Source organism: Salvelinus alpinus, chromosome 9, assembly GCF_045679555.1.
Source record: "Salvelinus alpinus chromosome 9, SLU_Salpinus.1, whole genome shotgun sequence".
Classification (NCBI taxonomy): Eukaryota; Metazoa; Chordata; class Actinopteri; order Salmoniformes; family Salmonidae; genus Salvelinus; species Salvelinus alpinus.
This window is the reverse complement of record NC_092094.1, coordinates 21,369,317-21,388,178: the sequence shown is the minus strand read 5'-3', so window position 1 is coordinate 21,388,178 and position 18,862 is coordinate 21,369,317. Positions and strand designations below refer to the sequence as shown.

Sequence of the window (18,862 nt, the reverse complement as noted above, 5' to 3'; positions counted from 1 at the left end):
CTATTCCTGTCACCACACCCATGCCTGTCCAGCACACTCCCTGCAGTCTCCTGCGTAGCAGTCCTAAAAAAGGCTCAATGGCTAGTGTGTATAGCTGCCCAGATAGAGGGCATCCTTGTCTAATGCCCCGTCTCACCCAGACTGGCCTACTGAGCCACCCTCCCACCTTAACCATACATGACACCCCAGCATACAACAGCTTCACACAGGTCACAAAACTCTTCCCAAACCCAAACACAGACATCACATTAAACAGATACTCATGATCCACTCTATCAAAAGCCTTCTCTTGATCTAAAGAGACCAGTCCAAAGTTCACATTAGAACCTCTCGACAAGTCCAACATGTCCCTAATCAAGAACAAGTTGTCCGTGATTGAGCGTCCCGGTACACAATATGTCTGGTCCTTGTGTATTATAGAGTCCAGATGGGACTTCAGTCTGTTAGAGAGGACCTTGGCAAAAATCTTGTAGTCCGCACAGAGTAATGCCACAGGCCTCCAGTTCTTAAGTTCACACAAGTCCCCTTTTTTGGGCAGGAGAGTCAGAGCCGCCCGACGGCAGCTCATCGGCAACTCTCCTACCCCGATGCATTCACGCAAGACGCAAAAGAAGTCCTGTCCAATTATTCCCCAGAATTTTTTGTAAAACTCCACTGGGAGTCCATCGACCCCCGGTGCACGACCGGGGGACATCTGGGTTACGGCCTCTGCCAGTTCATGTGACAACAGAGGAATGTCCATTTCATCCCTCTGTGCCCGAGAGAGCTTAGGGAGTCCTGCGAACAAGACCTGAGCACACATAGGATCACACATTTCTGCCCTATACAATTCAGTATAAAACTCCACAGTCCGCTCCCGCATCTCCCCCACCACAGAGGTCACCCGCCCATCAGACAGCCGTAGACAATGCATACCCTTGGCTTCACTGCTCTGTCTTTCCAAACCAAAGAAGAAGGAGCTGGGAGCATCCATCTCCTTGAGCATGGAGAACCTAGCTCTTACAATTGCTCCCTTTGCTTTAACCTGGAAAAAACTGCCCAGGTCCCTACGTAATTCGGCTAAATTAGCCTGGAGGCCTACATTGCCTTGCCCCACCATCTCTACCTCCATCTCACTAATACACCGCTCTAGTTCCCCCAATACTCTCCTAGCCTCTGATGATGAGAGAGCTGTGTACTGTTGACAGAAAAGCCGAATCTGCACTTTCCCCACATCCCACCATTGACTCAGAGACTCATACTCCTCTCTTCGCTGCCCCCACCTTTCCCAAAAGGTCTGGAAAACTGAGCAAAAAGTGGCATCTTGTAAGAGCTTTACATTGAACTTCCAATAAGATGCCTGCCGGGGCCCTGGTGAAATAGACAGCCGAGCCATGGTTATGTGATGGTCCGAAAACCCCACTGGGAGAATGGTAGCGCCCAGCAGCCTATTGCTCTGATTCCTAGATATGTAAAAACGATCAAGTCGGGCTGCACTCACCCTAGCCCCAAAAACCTTCACCCATGTATACTGTCTTGTGTTTGCATGTTTAGTTCTCCAAACATCCACTAGGTCAAACTGATTAATGATGTCCCCTAACACTCCCACTGACACTGAATGAGGCTCTTCCCCATTTCTGTCTTTTGTAAAATCCATTGTACAGTTCCAGTCACCTCCGATCACCAGCGTCTCCTCAGGCGCTACTTGTGAGAGTTCCTGTCTAAGACTCCCAAATAGAACCCCTCTTTCTCTCCCTGTGTTAGGCGCATACACATTTATAAAAACAAAACCCATGCTGTTAATTTCTGCTTTAACAACAAGCAACCTACCCTTACACACTTCCTTTGAGGAGCAAATTTTTACAGACAGACCCGGTGCAAAAAGGACTGCCACCCCTGCACTAAGATTTGTCCCATGGCTCAACACACTTGCCCCTTTCCACCAGAGCCCCCAATCAACTTCATTCACCACATCACTATGCGTCTCCTGCAGAAATAACACATGTACTTTTTTTTGTTTTACATATTCACCCAACACACTCCTCTTTCCCGCATCTCTGGCGCCATTTATATTAAGCGAGCCTACCCGAAGAGTCTCCATAAGAAGTGGGAGAAAAGCCAGCAGAGAAATAGACCAATAGCAAAGCTCAAAAAGCCCCAGTGTCAGAAAGAAATTAAACATTTAAACAGTGTCTGAAGGTAAACCTTTACGCACTGTTGTGACCCACTTCCTCAACCTAAACCGTTTCTTGGGTGAGAGGACACCATGCCCCTCATTTCTCATAGCATGTTGTACTGATCTTACAAACTTTCTAGGGTCAGGAAAAAAAGCCTCAAGATTAACTTTTTTCCCCTTAGTCTCATTCAGGAACCTTGTCAGTTCTCTCAACGTGTACTTAGACCCCTCTGGTTGACTGGCTGTCAGCTCCGGGCCAATTGAAGAGGAGTCTGAAAAAAATAACTCCTCATCCTCTTCCTCAGACTCACTTTCCTCCTCTTCTCTATCTCCCACCCTGACCACCTGCTCTTTCTCTCTGGTTAGGGCCTCACCCACAGCAACAGGCAACATTTCCATGGTGCCTTTGTCCACACCCTTTTTCCTTTTCCGCTTGACACCCTCCTCCTCCCCCCCTAATCTCTTACACTTCCCCACTATACTCTCCTCATCCACTAGAATAACCTGACTAGACCCAGTATCATCTACACCACCCTCCATAGCATGACTAGGGCCAGCCTCAGCTACCCCACCCTCCATAGCATGACTAGACTCAGCCTCTGCTATACCACCATCCATATCCTGCCTAGACCCAGCACCCTCCATAGCATAACTAGGCCCAGCCTCAGCTACCCCACCATCTCTAGCCTGACTAGACCCGGCCTCTGCTTCCCCACCATCTCTAGCCTGACTAGACCCATCCTCCACTACCCCACCATCTCTAGCCTGACTAAACTCAGCTACAGCTACCCCACCATCTCTAGCCTGACTAGGCCCAGCCTCATCTACCCCACCATCTCTAACCTGACTAGGTCCAGCCTCTGCTGTCTGCATCTCCTTACCCCCTGCACTTTGACCTCGATTTCCCCCACTGGCGCTTGTACCCTCACCTTTTCTACGGCCTTTGTGTGGGCACGCAAAACTCTTGTGCCCTAAATCCCCACATTCAAAACACCGTAGACTATCTGTGCTGGCAAAACCTGCATAGAGCCCCTCCCCATGTCTCACTTTAAAGTGCACATTTAGCTGTTGCTCGTTGTTGTTCAGAAACATAAACACTTGCCTCCGGAACGAAACAACGTGTTTAACGGCATCTGCCTGAAACCCTGCTGACAGTACACGGAAACCGCTAGCAAACTTACCAAAACGACTCAGCTCTTTCCTAATTTGATCATCCGTAATAAACGGAGGCAAATTTGCCACTACAACTCTTGTTGAAGGGGTAGAGAGAGGTGAAATTGACACCAACACATCCCTTACAAATATTCCGCTAGCAATTAGCCTACCAACCAAATTAGCCCTTTTCATGAACACAACCACAGCTTTGTTCATTCTAGAAGCAGAATGTATAAACTCAGCTCCTACCTGTTCACCGACCGCGAGCAGAACCTCCTCCACCTTAACTCCGTTCTCAGGAACACACCTGAATCCATGCTGTATAGACAGCGTCTCCTCCGCGCTAGGCTGAGAAGCCATCGCGCACACCACAACTTCCAAACCCCAGGAAAGTTTCTCTGTCCTCTTCCACCCTAACTTTGAAAAAAAACTTTGGATACCGCTAAAACAAATATTGCATTAACCCTCCACCATAAAAAATAACATGTAAAGAAAGGAATCAAGAAAGTTAGTTAGGATAGAGCTTTCCACACCAAACACTCAAAAACACCCAGAGAGAGAGAGCGAGCGCGAGAGCGAGCGCGAGCGCGCGAGAGAGAGCGAGCGCGAGCGCGCGAGAGAGCGAGAGAGAGAGCGAGAGAGAGAGCGAGAGAGAGAGCGAGAGAGAGAGCGAGAGAGAGAGCGAGAGAGAGAGCGAGAGAGAGAGAGAGAGAGAGAGAGAGTGCTTAATTTGAGCCGGAACAGGACCCGGCACCAATTAGATTTGACTTATTTTGTTCCAGCACCTATTTTCCCGGATACGGTACCTTTCGTGGCATTATTTATTAATTGTTTCGCACTGTAAACATTCTAATAAAAGTGATCAGAGTTCAATCAAGTTTCTTCCTCGTTATTTCTCCCACCCCCCAGAAAAAAAGAAAAGAAAAAGCATGGGGATGCTTCTGTGTAATCATCCTATCCTCCAGACCTGTTCTCTTATTTGTACATAGAGGTTATGGGGAGGGCAGGTGGTGTAAGTAACTGATCTTGACACAGGTCTTGGAAGTTCTGGTCAGCCAGTGAAAAGGTCCCTACGTAATCACGTCACTTAGCCTAGGCTAGTCATCTCCCTACTGAATTTGAAATGTGGGAAAGCCAAATAAAAAATGTATAAGAAAAGGCAATCGAAATTGATGATGGGGGGGTAATGCATCCACCGATGAAGTGGAGCACATACAATTTGTTCGAGAACAAGCAAACACACAGTTGAAGTCGGAAGTTATTCAAGTTATTAAAACTTGTTTTTCAACCACTCCACATATTTCTTGTTAACAAACTATAGTTTGGGCAAGTCGGTTAGGACATCTACTTTGTGCATGACACAAGTAATTTTTCCAACAATTGTTTACAGACAGATTATTTCACTTATAATTCACTGTATCACAATTCCAGTGGGTCAGAAATTTACATACACTAAGTTGACTGTGCCTTTAAACAGCTTGGAAAATTCCAGAAAATTATGTTGTGGCTTTAGAAGCTTCTGATAGGCTAAATGACATCATTTGAGTCAATTGGAGGTGTACCTGTGGATGTATTTCAAGGCCGACCTTCAAACTCAGTGCCTCTTTGCTTGACATCATGTGAAAATCAAAAGAAATCAGCCAAGACCTCAGACAAAGAATTGTAGACCTCCACAAGTCTGGTTCATCCTTGGGAGCAATTTCCAAATGCCTGAAATTACCACGTTCATCTGTACAAACAATAGTATGCAAGTATAAACACCATGGGACCACGCAGCCGTCATACCACTCAGGAAGGAGACGCGTTCTCTCTCCTAGAGATGAACGTACTGTGGTGCGAAAAGTGCAAATCAATCCCAGAACAACAGCAAAGGACCTTGTGAAGATGCTAGAGGAAACAGGTAAAAAGTATCTATATCCACAGTAAAACGAGTCCTATATCGACATAACCTGAAAGGCCGCTCAGCAAGGAAGAAGCCACTGCTCCAAAACCGCCATAAAAAAGCCAGACTACGGTTTGCAACTGCACATAGGGACAAAGATTGTACTTTTTGGAGAAATGTCCTCTGGTCTGATGAAACAAAAATAGAACTGTTTGGCCATAATGACCATGTTATGTTTGGAGGAAAAAGGGGGAGGCTTGCGAACCGAAGAACACCATCCCAACCGTGAAGCACGGGGGTGGCAGCATCATGTTGTGGGGGTGCTTGGCTGCAGGAGGGACTGGTGCACTTCACAAAATAGATGGCATCATGAGGTAGTAAATTTATGTGGATATATTGAAGCAACATCTCAAGACATCAGTCAGGAAGTTAAAGCTTGGTCGCAAATGGGTCTTCCAAATGGACAATGACCCCAAGCATACTTCCAAAGTTGTGGCAAAATGGCTTAAGGACAACAAAGTCAAGGTATTGGAGTCGCCATCACAAAGCCCTGACCTCAGTCCTATAGAAAATATGTGGGCAGAACTCCTACGAGATAGAACTGCCAAAGGGGGCGGTGTTGCAATCTACTGCAGAGATAGCCTGCAGAGTTCTGTCTTACTATCCAGGTCTGTACCCAAACAATTCGAACTTCTACTTTTAAAAATCTATCTTTCCAGAAACAAGTCTCTCACCATTGCCACTTGCTATAGACCACCCTCTGCCCCCAGCTGTGCCCTAGACACCATATGTGAATTGATTTCCCGACATCTATCTTCAGAGCTCGTGCTGCTAGGTGACCTAAACTGGGACATGCTTAACACCCCGGCCATCCTACAATCTAAGCTTGATTCCCTCAATCTCACACAAATTAACAATAAACCCACCAGGTACAACCAGAAATCCGTAGACACGGGCTCCCTCATAGATATCATCCTAACCAACTTGCCCTCCAAATACACCTCTGCTGTTTTCAACCAAGATCTCAGCGATCACTGCCTCACTACCTGCATCCGTAATGGGTCTGCGGTCAAACGACCACCCCTCATCACTGTCAAATGCTCCCTAAAACACTTCAGCGAGCAGGCCTTTGTAATCGACCTGGCCCGGGTATCCTGGAAGGATATTGACCTCATCCCGTCAGTAGAGGATGCATGGTTATTCTTTAAAAGTGCTTTCCTCACCATCTTAAATAAGCATGCCCCATCCAAAAAAAAAATTCAACAGGAACTTTGGTTCTGGTTCTCTCTAGACCTGACTGCCCTTGACCAGCACAAAAACATCCTGTGGTGTTCTGCATTAGCATCAAATAGCCCCTGTGATATGCAACTTTTCAGGGAAGTTAGGAACAAATATACACAGGCAGTTAGGAAAGCTAAGGCTAGCTTTTTCAAGCAGAAATGTGCATCCTGTAGCACAAACTCAAAAAAGTTCTGGGACACTGTAAAGTTCATGGACAATAAGAGCACCTCCTCCCAGCTGCCCACTACACTGAGGCTAGGAAACACTGTCACCACCGATAAATCCACTATAGTTGAGAATTTCAATAAGCATTTTTCTACGGCTGGCCATGCCTTCCACCTGGCTACCCCTACCCCCCACAGCAACTCGCCCAAACCTCCCCCACTTCTCCTTCTCCCAAATCCAAATAGCTGATGTTCTGAAAGAGCGGAAAAATCTGGACCCCTACAAATCAGCCGGGCTAGACAATATGGCTGCAGGGGCAGTATTGAGTAGCTTGAATGAAAGGTGCACAGAGGTGCCCAAAGTAAACGGCCTGCTCCTCAGTCATAGTTGCTAATATATGCATATTATTATTAGTATTGGATAGAAAACACTCTGAAGTTTCTAAACCTGTTTGAATTATGTCTGTGAGTATAATAGAACTCATATGGCAGGCAAAAACCTGAGAAGTTCCACTTCCTGTTTGGATTTTTTCTGAGGCTGGTAGATTTTCAAACAAGCTCCCATTGAAATTACAGCGAGATATGGATGAGTTTTCACTTCCTACGGCTTCCACTAGATGTCAACAGTCAATAGAACTTTGTTTGATGACTCTAATGTGAAGGAGGGCCGAAGGAGACAGGAATGATTCACCACTGCCATGAGGTGACCACGCATTGAACACGCCCGTTCACGTGAGAGGCAGCTCCGTTCCATCGCTCAACTGAAGTCAATGTAATTCTCCGGTTGGAACGTTATTCAAGATGTATGTTAACAACATTCTTAAGATTGATTCAATACATCGTTTGACATGTTTCTACTGACTGTTACGGAACTTTTGGACATTATAGTGGACGTTATAGTGGACGCGCTTTGTGACTTTGGAATTGTTTACCAAACGCGCTAACCAAAGTAGCTAATTGGACATAAATAACGGACATTATCGAATAAATCAAGCATTTATTGTGGACCTGGACTGCATTCTGATGAAGTTCATCAAAGGTAAGGAAACATTTATCATGTATTTTCTGGTTTCTGTTGACTCCAACATGGCGGCTAATTTTACTATTGTTCTGAGCTCCGTCTCAGATTATTGCATGGTTTGCTTTCTCCGTAAAGTTCTTTTGAAATCTGACACAGCGGTTGCATTAAGGAGAGGTATATCTATAATTCCATGTGTAAAACTTGTATTATCATCTACATTTATGATGAGTATTTCTGTTGAAACGATGTGGCTATGCACTATCAATGGATGTTTTGGAACTAGTGAATGTAACGCGCCAATGTAAACTCAGATTTTTTTATATAAATATGAACTTTATCAAACAAAACATGCATGTATTGTGTAACATGAAGTCCTATGAGTGTCATCTGATGAAGATCATCAAAGGTTAGTGATACATTTTATCTCTATTTGTGCTATTTGTGGCTCCTCTCTTTGGCTGGAAAAATAGCTGAATTTTTCTTTGAGTGTGTGGTGACCTAACATAATCGTTTGTGAAAAGCCTATTTGCAATCGGACACTTTGGTGGGATTAACAACAAGATTACCTTTAAAATGGTGTAAGACACATGTATGTTTGAGGAATTTTAATTATGAGATTTCTGTTGTTTGAATTTGGCGCCCTGCACTTTCACTGGCTGTTGTCATATCGATCCCGTTACCGGGATTGCAGCCATATGAAGTTAACTAACCTCCAGACGAGCTGCAATGCCATACAACTCTCCTTCCGTGGCCTCCAACTGCTCTTAAATGCAAGTAAAACTAAATGCATACTCTTCAACCGATTGCTGCCCGCACCTGCCCAGTATGGTTAGACTGTAAACTCTCCTTCCAGACTCACATTAAACATCTCCAATCCAAAATTAAATCTAGAATCGGCTTCCTATTTCGCAACAAAGCATCCTTCTTTCATGCTGCCAAACATACCCTCGTAAAACTGACCATCCGACCGATCCTCGACTTCGGCGATGTCATTTACAAAATAGCCTCCAACACTCTACTCAACAAATTGGATGCAGTCTATCACAGTGCCATCCGTTTTGTTACCAAAGCTCCATATACTACCCACCACTGCGACCTGTACGCTCTCGTTGGCTGGCCCTCGCTTCATATTCGTCGCCAAACCCACTGGCTCCAGGTCATCTACAAGTCTCTGCTAGGTAAAGCCCTGCCTTATATCAGCTCACTGGTCACCATAACAACACCCACCCGTAGCACGCGCTCCAGCAGGTATATCTCACTGGTCACCCCCAAAGCCAATTCCTCCTTTGGCCGCTTCTCCTTCCAGTTCTCTGCTGCCAATGACTGGAACGAACTGTAACAATCATTAAAGCTGGAGACTCTTACCTCCCTCACTAGCTTTAAGCACCAGCTGTCAGAGCAGCTCACAGATCACTGCACCTGTACATAGCTCATCTGTAAATAGCCCATCCAATCTACCTCATCCCGTACTGCATGTATTTATTTATCTTGCTCCTTTGCACCCCAGTATCTCTACTTGCACATTCATCTTCTGCACATTCTACCATTCCAGTGTTTAATTGCTATATTGTCATTACTTCGCCACCATGGCCTATTTATTGCCTTACCTCTCTTATCCTACCTCATTTGCACATGCTGTATATAGATTTTTCTACTGTATTATTGACTGTATGTTTGTTTATTCCATGTGTAACTCTGTGTTGTTGTATGTGTCGAACTGCTTTGCTTTATCTTGGCTAGGTTACAGTTGCAAATGAGAACATGTTCTCAACTAGCCTACCTGGTTAAAAAAAGGTGAAATAAAAAAATAAAAAAACAGAAAAAGCATGTGCGAGCAAGGAGGCCTACAAACCTGACTCAGTTACACCCAGCTCTGTCAGGAGGAATGGGCCAAAATTCACCCATCTTATTGTGGGAAGCTTGTGGAAGGCTACCCAAAATGTTTGACCCAAGTTGAACAATTCAAAGGCAATGCTACCAAATACTAATTGAGTGTATGTAAACTTCTGACCCACTGGGAATGTGATGAAAGAAATAAAAGCTGAAATCAATCATTCTCTCTACTATTATTCTGACATTTCACACTCTTAAAATAAAGTGGTGATCCTAACTGACCTAAGACAGGAAATTTTTACTAGAATTAAATGTCAGAAATTGTGAAAAACTGAGTTTAAATGTATTTGGCTAAGGTGTACGTAAACTTCCAACTACAACTGTATATAACCCCTGGCTTGTCATGCTAAATTCAACGCTTGGCTGTACAACATGCAAAAAGGTAGGAAACTTGGGTGAGGAGGAGAGGAGATGGGTGATGATGGTGGTGGTGTTAGAGGAGAGGGGTGAAGAAAGGAGGAGGAGATGGGTAGTGCTGGTGTGAGAGGAGAGGGGTGACGAGAGGAAGAGAGTAGATGGGTGAAGGGTAGAGGAGTGAAGTGGAGAGGAGTGAAAAAAGGAAGAGGAAAGGGGCCCTTGTCTTGCCTCTTTCATCTTGGCTGCACTGAAGGAGGGGGTGAGGATGCTGCGTACTCTCTTCCAGTGCTCGTTCCTCAGCATCAGCAGACAGTCACTCATGGGCTTAGTAGCGGCACGGATTGTCTGCAGAGAAGAGACGAGGGAGACAACATTTCAAGAATACTCACACTCCAAAATACCGGTACTGATCATGCACATAAAGTATGTGTGCACTCGCACGCAACCACACACAGATCGCTCCCTCTGTATTGTATTTAGGTGATTCAGAAGTCTGAGACCAGAACCACAGGTCAGTGTGTGTATGTCTCCCACCCCACCCAGCCCCAGCCCCCACCACCTTGCCCCCAGGTCAGATCTTAGGACTCAGAAAGAGATGGAGGAATCAGCATGCCCAGCCTGTCCTCTCTTGTGTTCCTTTCCAGTCCAGCAAGCGCATGTAGTCAATGGTCATCACTGTCCTTAGAGCCTATGGTCCTCTGTGGTGGAACTAACACTGGATACAATGCTAGAATAATGAAGATCTGGAGATACTGTGGAAATCCAGAGGAATACAGAACATTGCCACGTGACCTGAGCTAACACTGATCCCTTACCTATTGGTGTTCATAGAAGTTCATAAATGGTTATAAGGTGTTCATAAATCTTCATAAAGTATTCATAAATGTTCATAAAGCATTAGGTGACAAATGCAGGTGCTTTCTGGCTGACAATACTTCATGTTTTATGTTGTGATGTTTACTTGTTTAAACAGTATCTATAATTTTAATGTATTAGCATTTTCCCATGCTAGTATAAAATTCCAGACACAATGTAATAAAATGTATAATTTCTTCATCTGTGTGTCTTGGTAATGTTCCATCGGTAAGAATTAAGTAGCGCACTAACACAATAACATTTATGGAAAAGGAAACTGTTGTTCGGTAGTTTAGAGTGCTTGATTAAAATAAACCATTCATATTGTTTGAGGCCACAGCATTACAGTGAGGTGTGTTTGTGTCTATGCCTCCATGGAGACTATTTTATGGGTCTGCTCCTGCTGCTGGTTGCAGATGGTGTAGTGGCTCTGGAACATACACACATGCACGAATGCACATACACATACACATGCACACACACGCACGCACGCACGCACGCACGCACGCACGCACGCACGCACGCACGCATACATACACACACCCACACACTCACACATACGCACAGCAAGACCCACATCTCAACACTACACTATCGCATACACCACTCAGTAACACAGCAAGTGCCACATCTCCATAATACGAATCCCATACACACAGCAGGGCCCAGATCTCAGCACCATATGCACATCCAGCGCTCTGTGAGCTACTGCTAGACTGGTTGTTAACTGAACAATGAGTCAGGAGTTTGGGAACGGGAAGCCGACCAGTAAACATCATACACTCTTAGAAAAAAAGGTTCTATCTAGAACCTTAAAGGGTTCAAGAACCCTTTTTGGTTGCAGGTAGAACCCATTTGGTTCCAAGTAGAACCCATTTGGTTCCAAGTAGAACCCATTTGGTTCCAAGTAGAACCCTTTTAGGTTCAACATGGAACCCAAAAGGGTTCTACCTGGAACCAAAAAGGATTCTGCCTGGAACCAAAAGCAGGTTCTCTTATGGGGACAGCCGAAGAGTGTATGAGTCAAATTCACTAAATCAAACAGGTAAAACATGTCACTAAGCTCCTGTATCTGCCCTGGATCTAAAGGCTGTATATGTGTGCGTGTGAGCTGCATACATACCACAACATTTCTGGGTGATTGGTACACAACATTTCTGGGTGATTGGTACACAACATTTCTGGGTGATTGGTACACAACATTTCTGGGTGATTGGTGCACAACATTTCTGGGTGATTGGTGCACAACATTTCTGGGTGATTGGTGCACAACATTTCTGGGTGATTGGTGTTAACATCTGTCTATATACTGTATTGGGAGTTGTACTTTACATGATGTGCATGATTGCCATGATTATTCTGGTTGCCAAAATAGAAATACATATGATTCACAATACAATATAGCCACCACCCTGTTCCATTGTCAGGGTAATTCTGAATCACAAAAATACCTATGATGACATCACACATTCAAACCAGGCAATAAGGTAGAATGTTGGAATTTATAATGTTTGGTTGATAAGACCAACTTGTAAGTCGCTCTGGATAAGAGCGTCTGCTAAATGACTTAAATGTAAATGTAAATGTTAAATGATAAGAGTCAGCGTTTATTTAAAGCGTCTGCTAAATGGTCATTAGTAGCCTACCAAACTTGCTAACAGCCAGTAATGGCCTGTACTCAGTGCTCTATTGTCCCTCCATCAGGTCCTAATGGCCTGGTACTCAGGGCTCTATTGTCCCTCTGATCACTCTGTCATCAATGCAAATGCATTAGGAAATCACATCAAAGACTTCATGAGAAACCTGGCATTCTGAGTTTGAGCAGAATAGGATCACCTGTTGTGCAAAGAGAGCCAGCTCCTCATAGCTGGTTGATGCATGGAATTAAAGAAGAGTTCCTATAAGCCCATGTTGCACAACATTTCTATAGGCTATGCTATTCAATTGTGTGAGAAAACAAAGTTTTTATGGCCTCTATTATAAAGAGGAGGATCGCATCAGCTTTCTGTAGGCTTACAATTTTTATTTCTCAACTTTCCTAATATTAAGCACATTGCTTTACAACTGGAGTAGCCTACCTGGCTGGCGTGAAAATGAACTGTGGGAAACGCGTCCTCCATTCGCTACTCAAGTGTATACGGATAACATGTATTTTTTCCCCTGTTCCGACAGGTGCATGATAATGGTCCATTCTAAATCAAAACAAATTTCACACATACACATACTAGTCAAAAGTCTGGACACAACTACTCATTCCAGGGTTTTCTTTATTTTTACTATTTTCTACAGAAAATCAAAACTATGAAATAACACATATGGAATCATGTAGTAACCAAAAAAGTGTTAAACAAATCAAAATATATTTTATATTTGAGATTCTTCAAAGTAGCCACGCTTTGCCTTGACGACAGCTTTGCACACTCTTGGCATTATCTCAACCAACTTCATGAGGTAGTCACCTGGAATGTATTTCAATTATTAGGTGTGACTTGTTAAAAGTTTGTGGAATTTCTTTCCTTAATGTGTTTAAGCCAATCAGTTGTGTTGTGACAAGGTAAAGGTGGTATAAATAAGATATCCCTATTTGGTAAAAGACCAAGTCCATATTAATGGCAAGAACAGCTCAAATAAGCAAAGAGAAACAACAGTCCATCTTTACTTCAAGACATGAAGGTCAGTCAATCTAGTGAAAAATTTGAAGGACAAGCGCTATGATGAAACTGGAGGACCGCCACAGGAAAGGAATACCCAGAGTTACCTCTGCTACAGAAGATAAATTCATTAGACTTACCAGCCTCAGAAAGTACAGCCCAAATTAATGCTTCACAGAGTTCAAGTAACAGACACATCTCAACATCAACTGTTCAGAGAAGACTGCGTGAATCGGATTTCTGATGGTGTGCTGCATCAGATGACCTGGCCTCCACAATCACCCGACCTCAACCCAGTTGAGATGGTTTGGGATGAGTTGGATGCCAGAGTGAAGGAAAAGCAGCCAACAAGTGCTCAGCATATGTGGCAACTCCTTCAAGACTGTTGGAATAGCATTCAAGGTGAAGCTCGTTGAGAGAATGCCAAAAGTGTGCAAAGCTGCAAAGGATGGCAACTTTGAAGAATCTAAAATCTAATTGTATTTGTTTAACACTTTTTTGGTTACTACATGATTCCAAATGTGTTATTTCATAGTTTTGATTTCTCCACTATTATTCTACAATGTAGAAAATCGTAAAAATAAAGAAAAACCCTTGAATGAGTACTGTATATGATTTAGTATATGCAAAGACAAGATTACATTGAGAATAGTCTAATGGGTGAGACTATTATCACTTGTGAATGATGCCCAGCATGTGCAGTGTAAGGCAAAAAAACTGTTTCTAATCATAGTCACATGCATCATTGTAACGCTCGTCTTTATGTGGAAGAGAGGAGGACCAAGGCGCAGCGTGGTGAATGTTCATGATGTTGAATTTTAATGATTATTCCAACTAAACAGAACACTGACAAAATAACAAAACGACGTGAACAGACCTGAACTTGAGAACATAAAATATGAACGCACGAACAGGAACAAACGAACGAACGAAACTAAACAGTACCGTGTGGCGAACAAACACAGACACGGCAACAATCACCCACAAACAAACAGTGAGAACAGCCTACCTTAATATGGTTCTCAATCAGAGGAATCGTAAAACACCTGCCCCTGATTGAGAACCATATCAGGCTAGTTGACAACCCTAAACCAAACATAGAAACACATAACATAGAATGCCCACCCAGCTCACGTCCTGACCAACTAAACAAGACTAAACAAAGGAAATAAGGTCAGGAACGTGACAGTAAACCCCCCACCCCCCAAGGTGCGGACTCCGGCCGCAAAACCTGAACCTATAGGGGAGGGTCTGGGTGGGCATCTGTCCACGGTGGCGGCTCTGGCTCTGGACGTGGCCCCCACCCCACCATAGTTAATCCCCGCTTCCGTGGCCTCCTTTTAACGGCGACCCTCCATATCAACCCCACTGGACCGAGGGGCAGCACCGGACCGAGGGGCGGCTCCGGACCGAGGGGCGGCTCCGGAGGTGGGCTGCGCACTGGGCTGTGTTGGCGAACCGGGGACACCATGCGTAAGGCTGGTGCCATGAATGCCCGGCCCGAGGAGACGCACTGGAGACCAGACGCGTTGAGCCGGCTTCATGGCACCTGGCTCAATGCTCAATCTAGCCCGGCCGATATGAGGAGCTGGAATGTACCACACCGGGCTAAGCACACGTACAGGAGACACCGTGCGCTTTACCGCATAACACGGTGTCTGCCCGTACTTTCGCTCTCCACGGTAAGCTCGGGGAGTTGGAGCAGGTCTCCTACCTGACTTCGCCACACTCCCTTGTAGCCCCCCTCAATACATTTTTGGGCTTGACTCTCGGGCTTCCTACCGCGTCGTCGTGCTGCCTCCATTCGCTGGTATCCCTCCTCACACTGCTCCAGAGAATCCCAGGCGGGCTCCGGCATTCTCCCTGGGTCGATCGCCCACCTGTCGATCTCCTCCCACGTAGTGTAGTCCAGACTCTGCTCCCATGTCCATTCCTCCTTGCGCTGCTCTTGCTGCCGCTGCCTGTTACCACGCTGCTTGGTCCATTTGAGGTGGGTGATTCTGTAACGCTCGTCTTTATGTGGAAGAGAGGAGGACCAAGGCGCAGCGTGGTGAATGTTCATGATGTTGAATTTTAATGATTATTCCAACTAAACAGAACACTGACAAAATACAAAATAACAAAACGACGTGAACAGACCTGAACTTGAGAACATAAAACATGAACGCACGAACAGGAACAAACGAACGAACGAACGAACGAAACTAAACAGTACCGTGTGGCGAACAAACACAGACACGGCAACAATCACCCACAAACAAACAGTGAGAACAGGCTACCTTAATATGGTTCTCAATCAGAGGAAACGTAAAACACCTGCCCCTGATTGAGAACCATATCAGGCTAGTTGACAACCCTAAACCAAACATAGAAACACATAACATAGAATGCCCACCCAGCTCACGTCCTGACCAACTAAACAAGACTAAACAAAGGAAATAAGGTCAGGAACGTGACAATCATGTAGCCTCCATAGGCCTATATGTTTTTATAAGTTTGTATCACAGCTAAAGTGGCCAATAACTCTAAGCGTAGCCTATAGGCCCAAGACCCCTGGAACAGGGTTGGAGAGCCCATAACCTGCAGAGCCTAGTGAAAAATGTGTTCTTATAAGCCCAGTCATTGTGCAATTGCATGTGAAAAGAGAGTTTTGACTCGCCACTATTTAAAAGAGGATCTCAGATTTCTGATGCTGCTATATTTATTGCTCAATTCTTAAAATGAAGTACATTAATCTGCCTTACAACCGGTGTAGTATACCAGGCATGTTAAAAATGTGACCGCACTTAAACTCCATTTGTTATTCGAGTACAGGCTACGGATGACGGAGTGGCAGGTAACCTAGTGATTTGAGCATTGGGCCAGTAACCGAAAGGTTGCTACATCAAATCCCAGAGCTGACAAGTTAAAAATCTGTCGTTCTGCCCCTGAACAAGGCCATTGTTCCTAGGCCGTCATACAGGACATCATACAGGACAGCATGAGAAGCCAGACACACATGTGTGCATGCATACACACATGTGAGATGGGTATGTATCACATGTGAGTTGAGAGTGTAGCACTTGCCATGGGTTGTTTGACTTGCCTAGTTAAATAAAAATGAAATAACATAAAAAAAATGTGTGGGCCATTCTAAATCAAAAATATATTACTAGGCTATATGTAAAGACCAGATTAAATTGAGAATAGTCTCATGGGTGAGAACTTTATCAAGTGCTTGTCAAATTGTGAATGAGAGACTGATGAAGTGTGTCCAGGCTGCACAAGAAACAGAGCAGAGCACTTCCCTTTCATGCACCTTTTTTCAAATCATCATTAGAGATGCATCATGCAGCCTTATCCTATATGTTTTGATTTCTAAAACATTTTAACGTTTGTATCCCAATTAAAGTTAAATAAATAACTCTAAATGAAGCATATAGGAGGACCTGTTTCTTTGTTAACCACTCAGCACAGATAGACGCATTTCCCCAATCCCTCAGAAATTGTTTGGGAAAAATATCCTTTATATTTTATTCAGTTACAGTAGATGTTCCAAAGGTCCACATCAGTGGCTTGTAACCTATGCGTGGAAGCTGGAGATGCTAAACATGTTTAAGCTAATTAACGGTAAATTACCATGAGACTGGCAGGTATTTGCATGCCAATCAACGGCTGACAAAATGTCATGACCGCCACAGCCCTATGTGCAGCGAAGAAAGACCTAGAAAAGTTGCAGCTGGCTCAAAACAAAGCAGCACGCCTTGCCCTTAACTGCACACATAGAACTAAAAACATTTATGATAGTTTTTCATGGTTGAGGGTTGAGGAGAAATTGACTACTTCTCTTCTAGTCTTTTTAAGAAGCATTTGTGTGTTGAAAATGCCTAACCACTTGTATAATCTATTTGCATACACTTCTAACAGACATACATACCCCACCAGACACGCCACTTTGGGTTTCTTCACTGTACACAAACCAAAAACAGATTTAAAGCGTCGCTCAGTTATGTATAGAGCCATGAAATCACGGAATGCTCTGCCACCAGATGTTAGTCAGGCAAAAAGCAAGTTTAGCTTTAAAAAACAGATAAAAAACATATTGACTCCAACGCTTCCCACAGTTGTGTCAAGTTGGCTGAAAAACGTTCTGGACACAAACTGGTGTGCCTGGCACCTACTACCATACCCCGTTTAAAGCCACTTAAAACGTTTGTCTTGCCCATTCACCCTCTGAATGGAACACATATACAATCCATGTCTCAATTGTTTCGATACTTAATTATCCTTCCTTAACCTATCTCCTCCCTTTCATGTACACTGATTGAAGTGGATTTAACGAGTGACATCAATAAGAGATCATAGCTTTCACTTGGATTCACCTGGTCAGTCTATATCATGGAAAGAGCAGATGTTCATAATGTTTTGTAGAATCAGTGCATAACTCTTGTTATTTTTTCTTTTAAATGATGTCCTTATCTATAACTGTTCTGTAATTTGTCATGTATTTGTATATTTTATGTGGACCCCAGGAAGAGTGGCTGCTGCATGTGCAGTAGCTAATGGGAATCCTAATAAATGAAACTAAACTAAACTGAGACCACTCTCTCAGGCCTCTGCTACAGGAAGGGAACAGGTACACCAGTATCTTCCTGGCCTGGAGGTTTTACCCCCAGAGAAGCCTACCTCAACCCCATAAAGCCCACTCTCTCAGGCCTCTGCTACAGGGAGGGGAGGCAGTTGTGCACCTCAGCCTTACTCACACAGTAAGAGTCCTTTTCTACCAACTCTACTACCTACACTGTTAAAACTATCATTGTCTGAAAACAAAATCTCCAATTTTTTCATGACTTCATGTTTTCCAGCCTGCCTCCTCTTCCTGTTGTGAGGCCACTCAGTCTTTCTCTGAGTTCTCCAGTTGTGAGCAGCACTGGGAGGACCGGTGCAGACAGATCCAGTACATTACAAACAACTCCTGTCTGAGTCGCAGCAATGGCTTCTGGTCTGCTACCTCAAAGAGACGAGGCGCATTGCTACGTTCTACAAGAGACTGAGAAAGGCTGAGGACATTGAGGATGATGATGAAGAGGAAAAGGAGGTGGGGCATCTACAGGGCATGCAGCGTGTGAGCTTTGAGTACCAGGCGGTGTCAGAGTTGGTTGTAGCCTTTGGCTTCCTGTCTCTCTCAGATTGACAACTCAACCTCCCTCTACTGTAAATGGACTGTGCCCATATATGAAATCTCTAGTGGGTTACTTTTTAAAAATAGTAGGATTGGTAAATTTAGGTTAGCCAATGTTTTATTATCAATAAATACATACAAAATGATGTTGTCTTATTTAGTGTGCTATGTGTGTATGTATGTATGTATGTATGTATGTATGTATGTATGTGTGTATATGTGTGTGTGTGTGTGTGTGTGTATGTGTGTCCCTGCCTGCAGTTGCACCATTCCCCAGCCAGAAAGGC

The 18,862-nt window shown here is 44.2% G+C and overlaps 1 protein-coding gene across 4 annotated transcripts in view; it reads right to left on the bottom strand.

The window, feature by feature from the left end:
- Nucleotides 1–18,862, bottom strand: part of LOC139583968 (thromboxane-A synthase-like) — a 183,148-nt gene that overhangs the window by 99,279 nt on the left and 65,007 nt on the right. For 3 of the 4 annotated variants that reach the window (XM_071415447.1, XM_071415446.1, XM_071415448.1), the window contains one exon: nt 10,137–10,253. In XM_071415447.1, the coding sequence (XP_071271548.1) occupies nt 10,137–10,253 (117 nt within the window). Of the gene's footprint in view, nt 1–10,136; nt 10,254–15,196; nt 15,439–18,862 lie in introns of those variants that run through there. The other variant, XM_071415449.1, reaches the window with a different exon arrangement.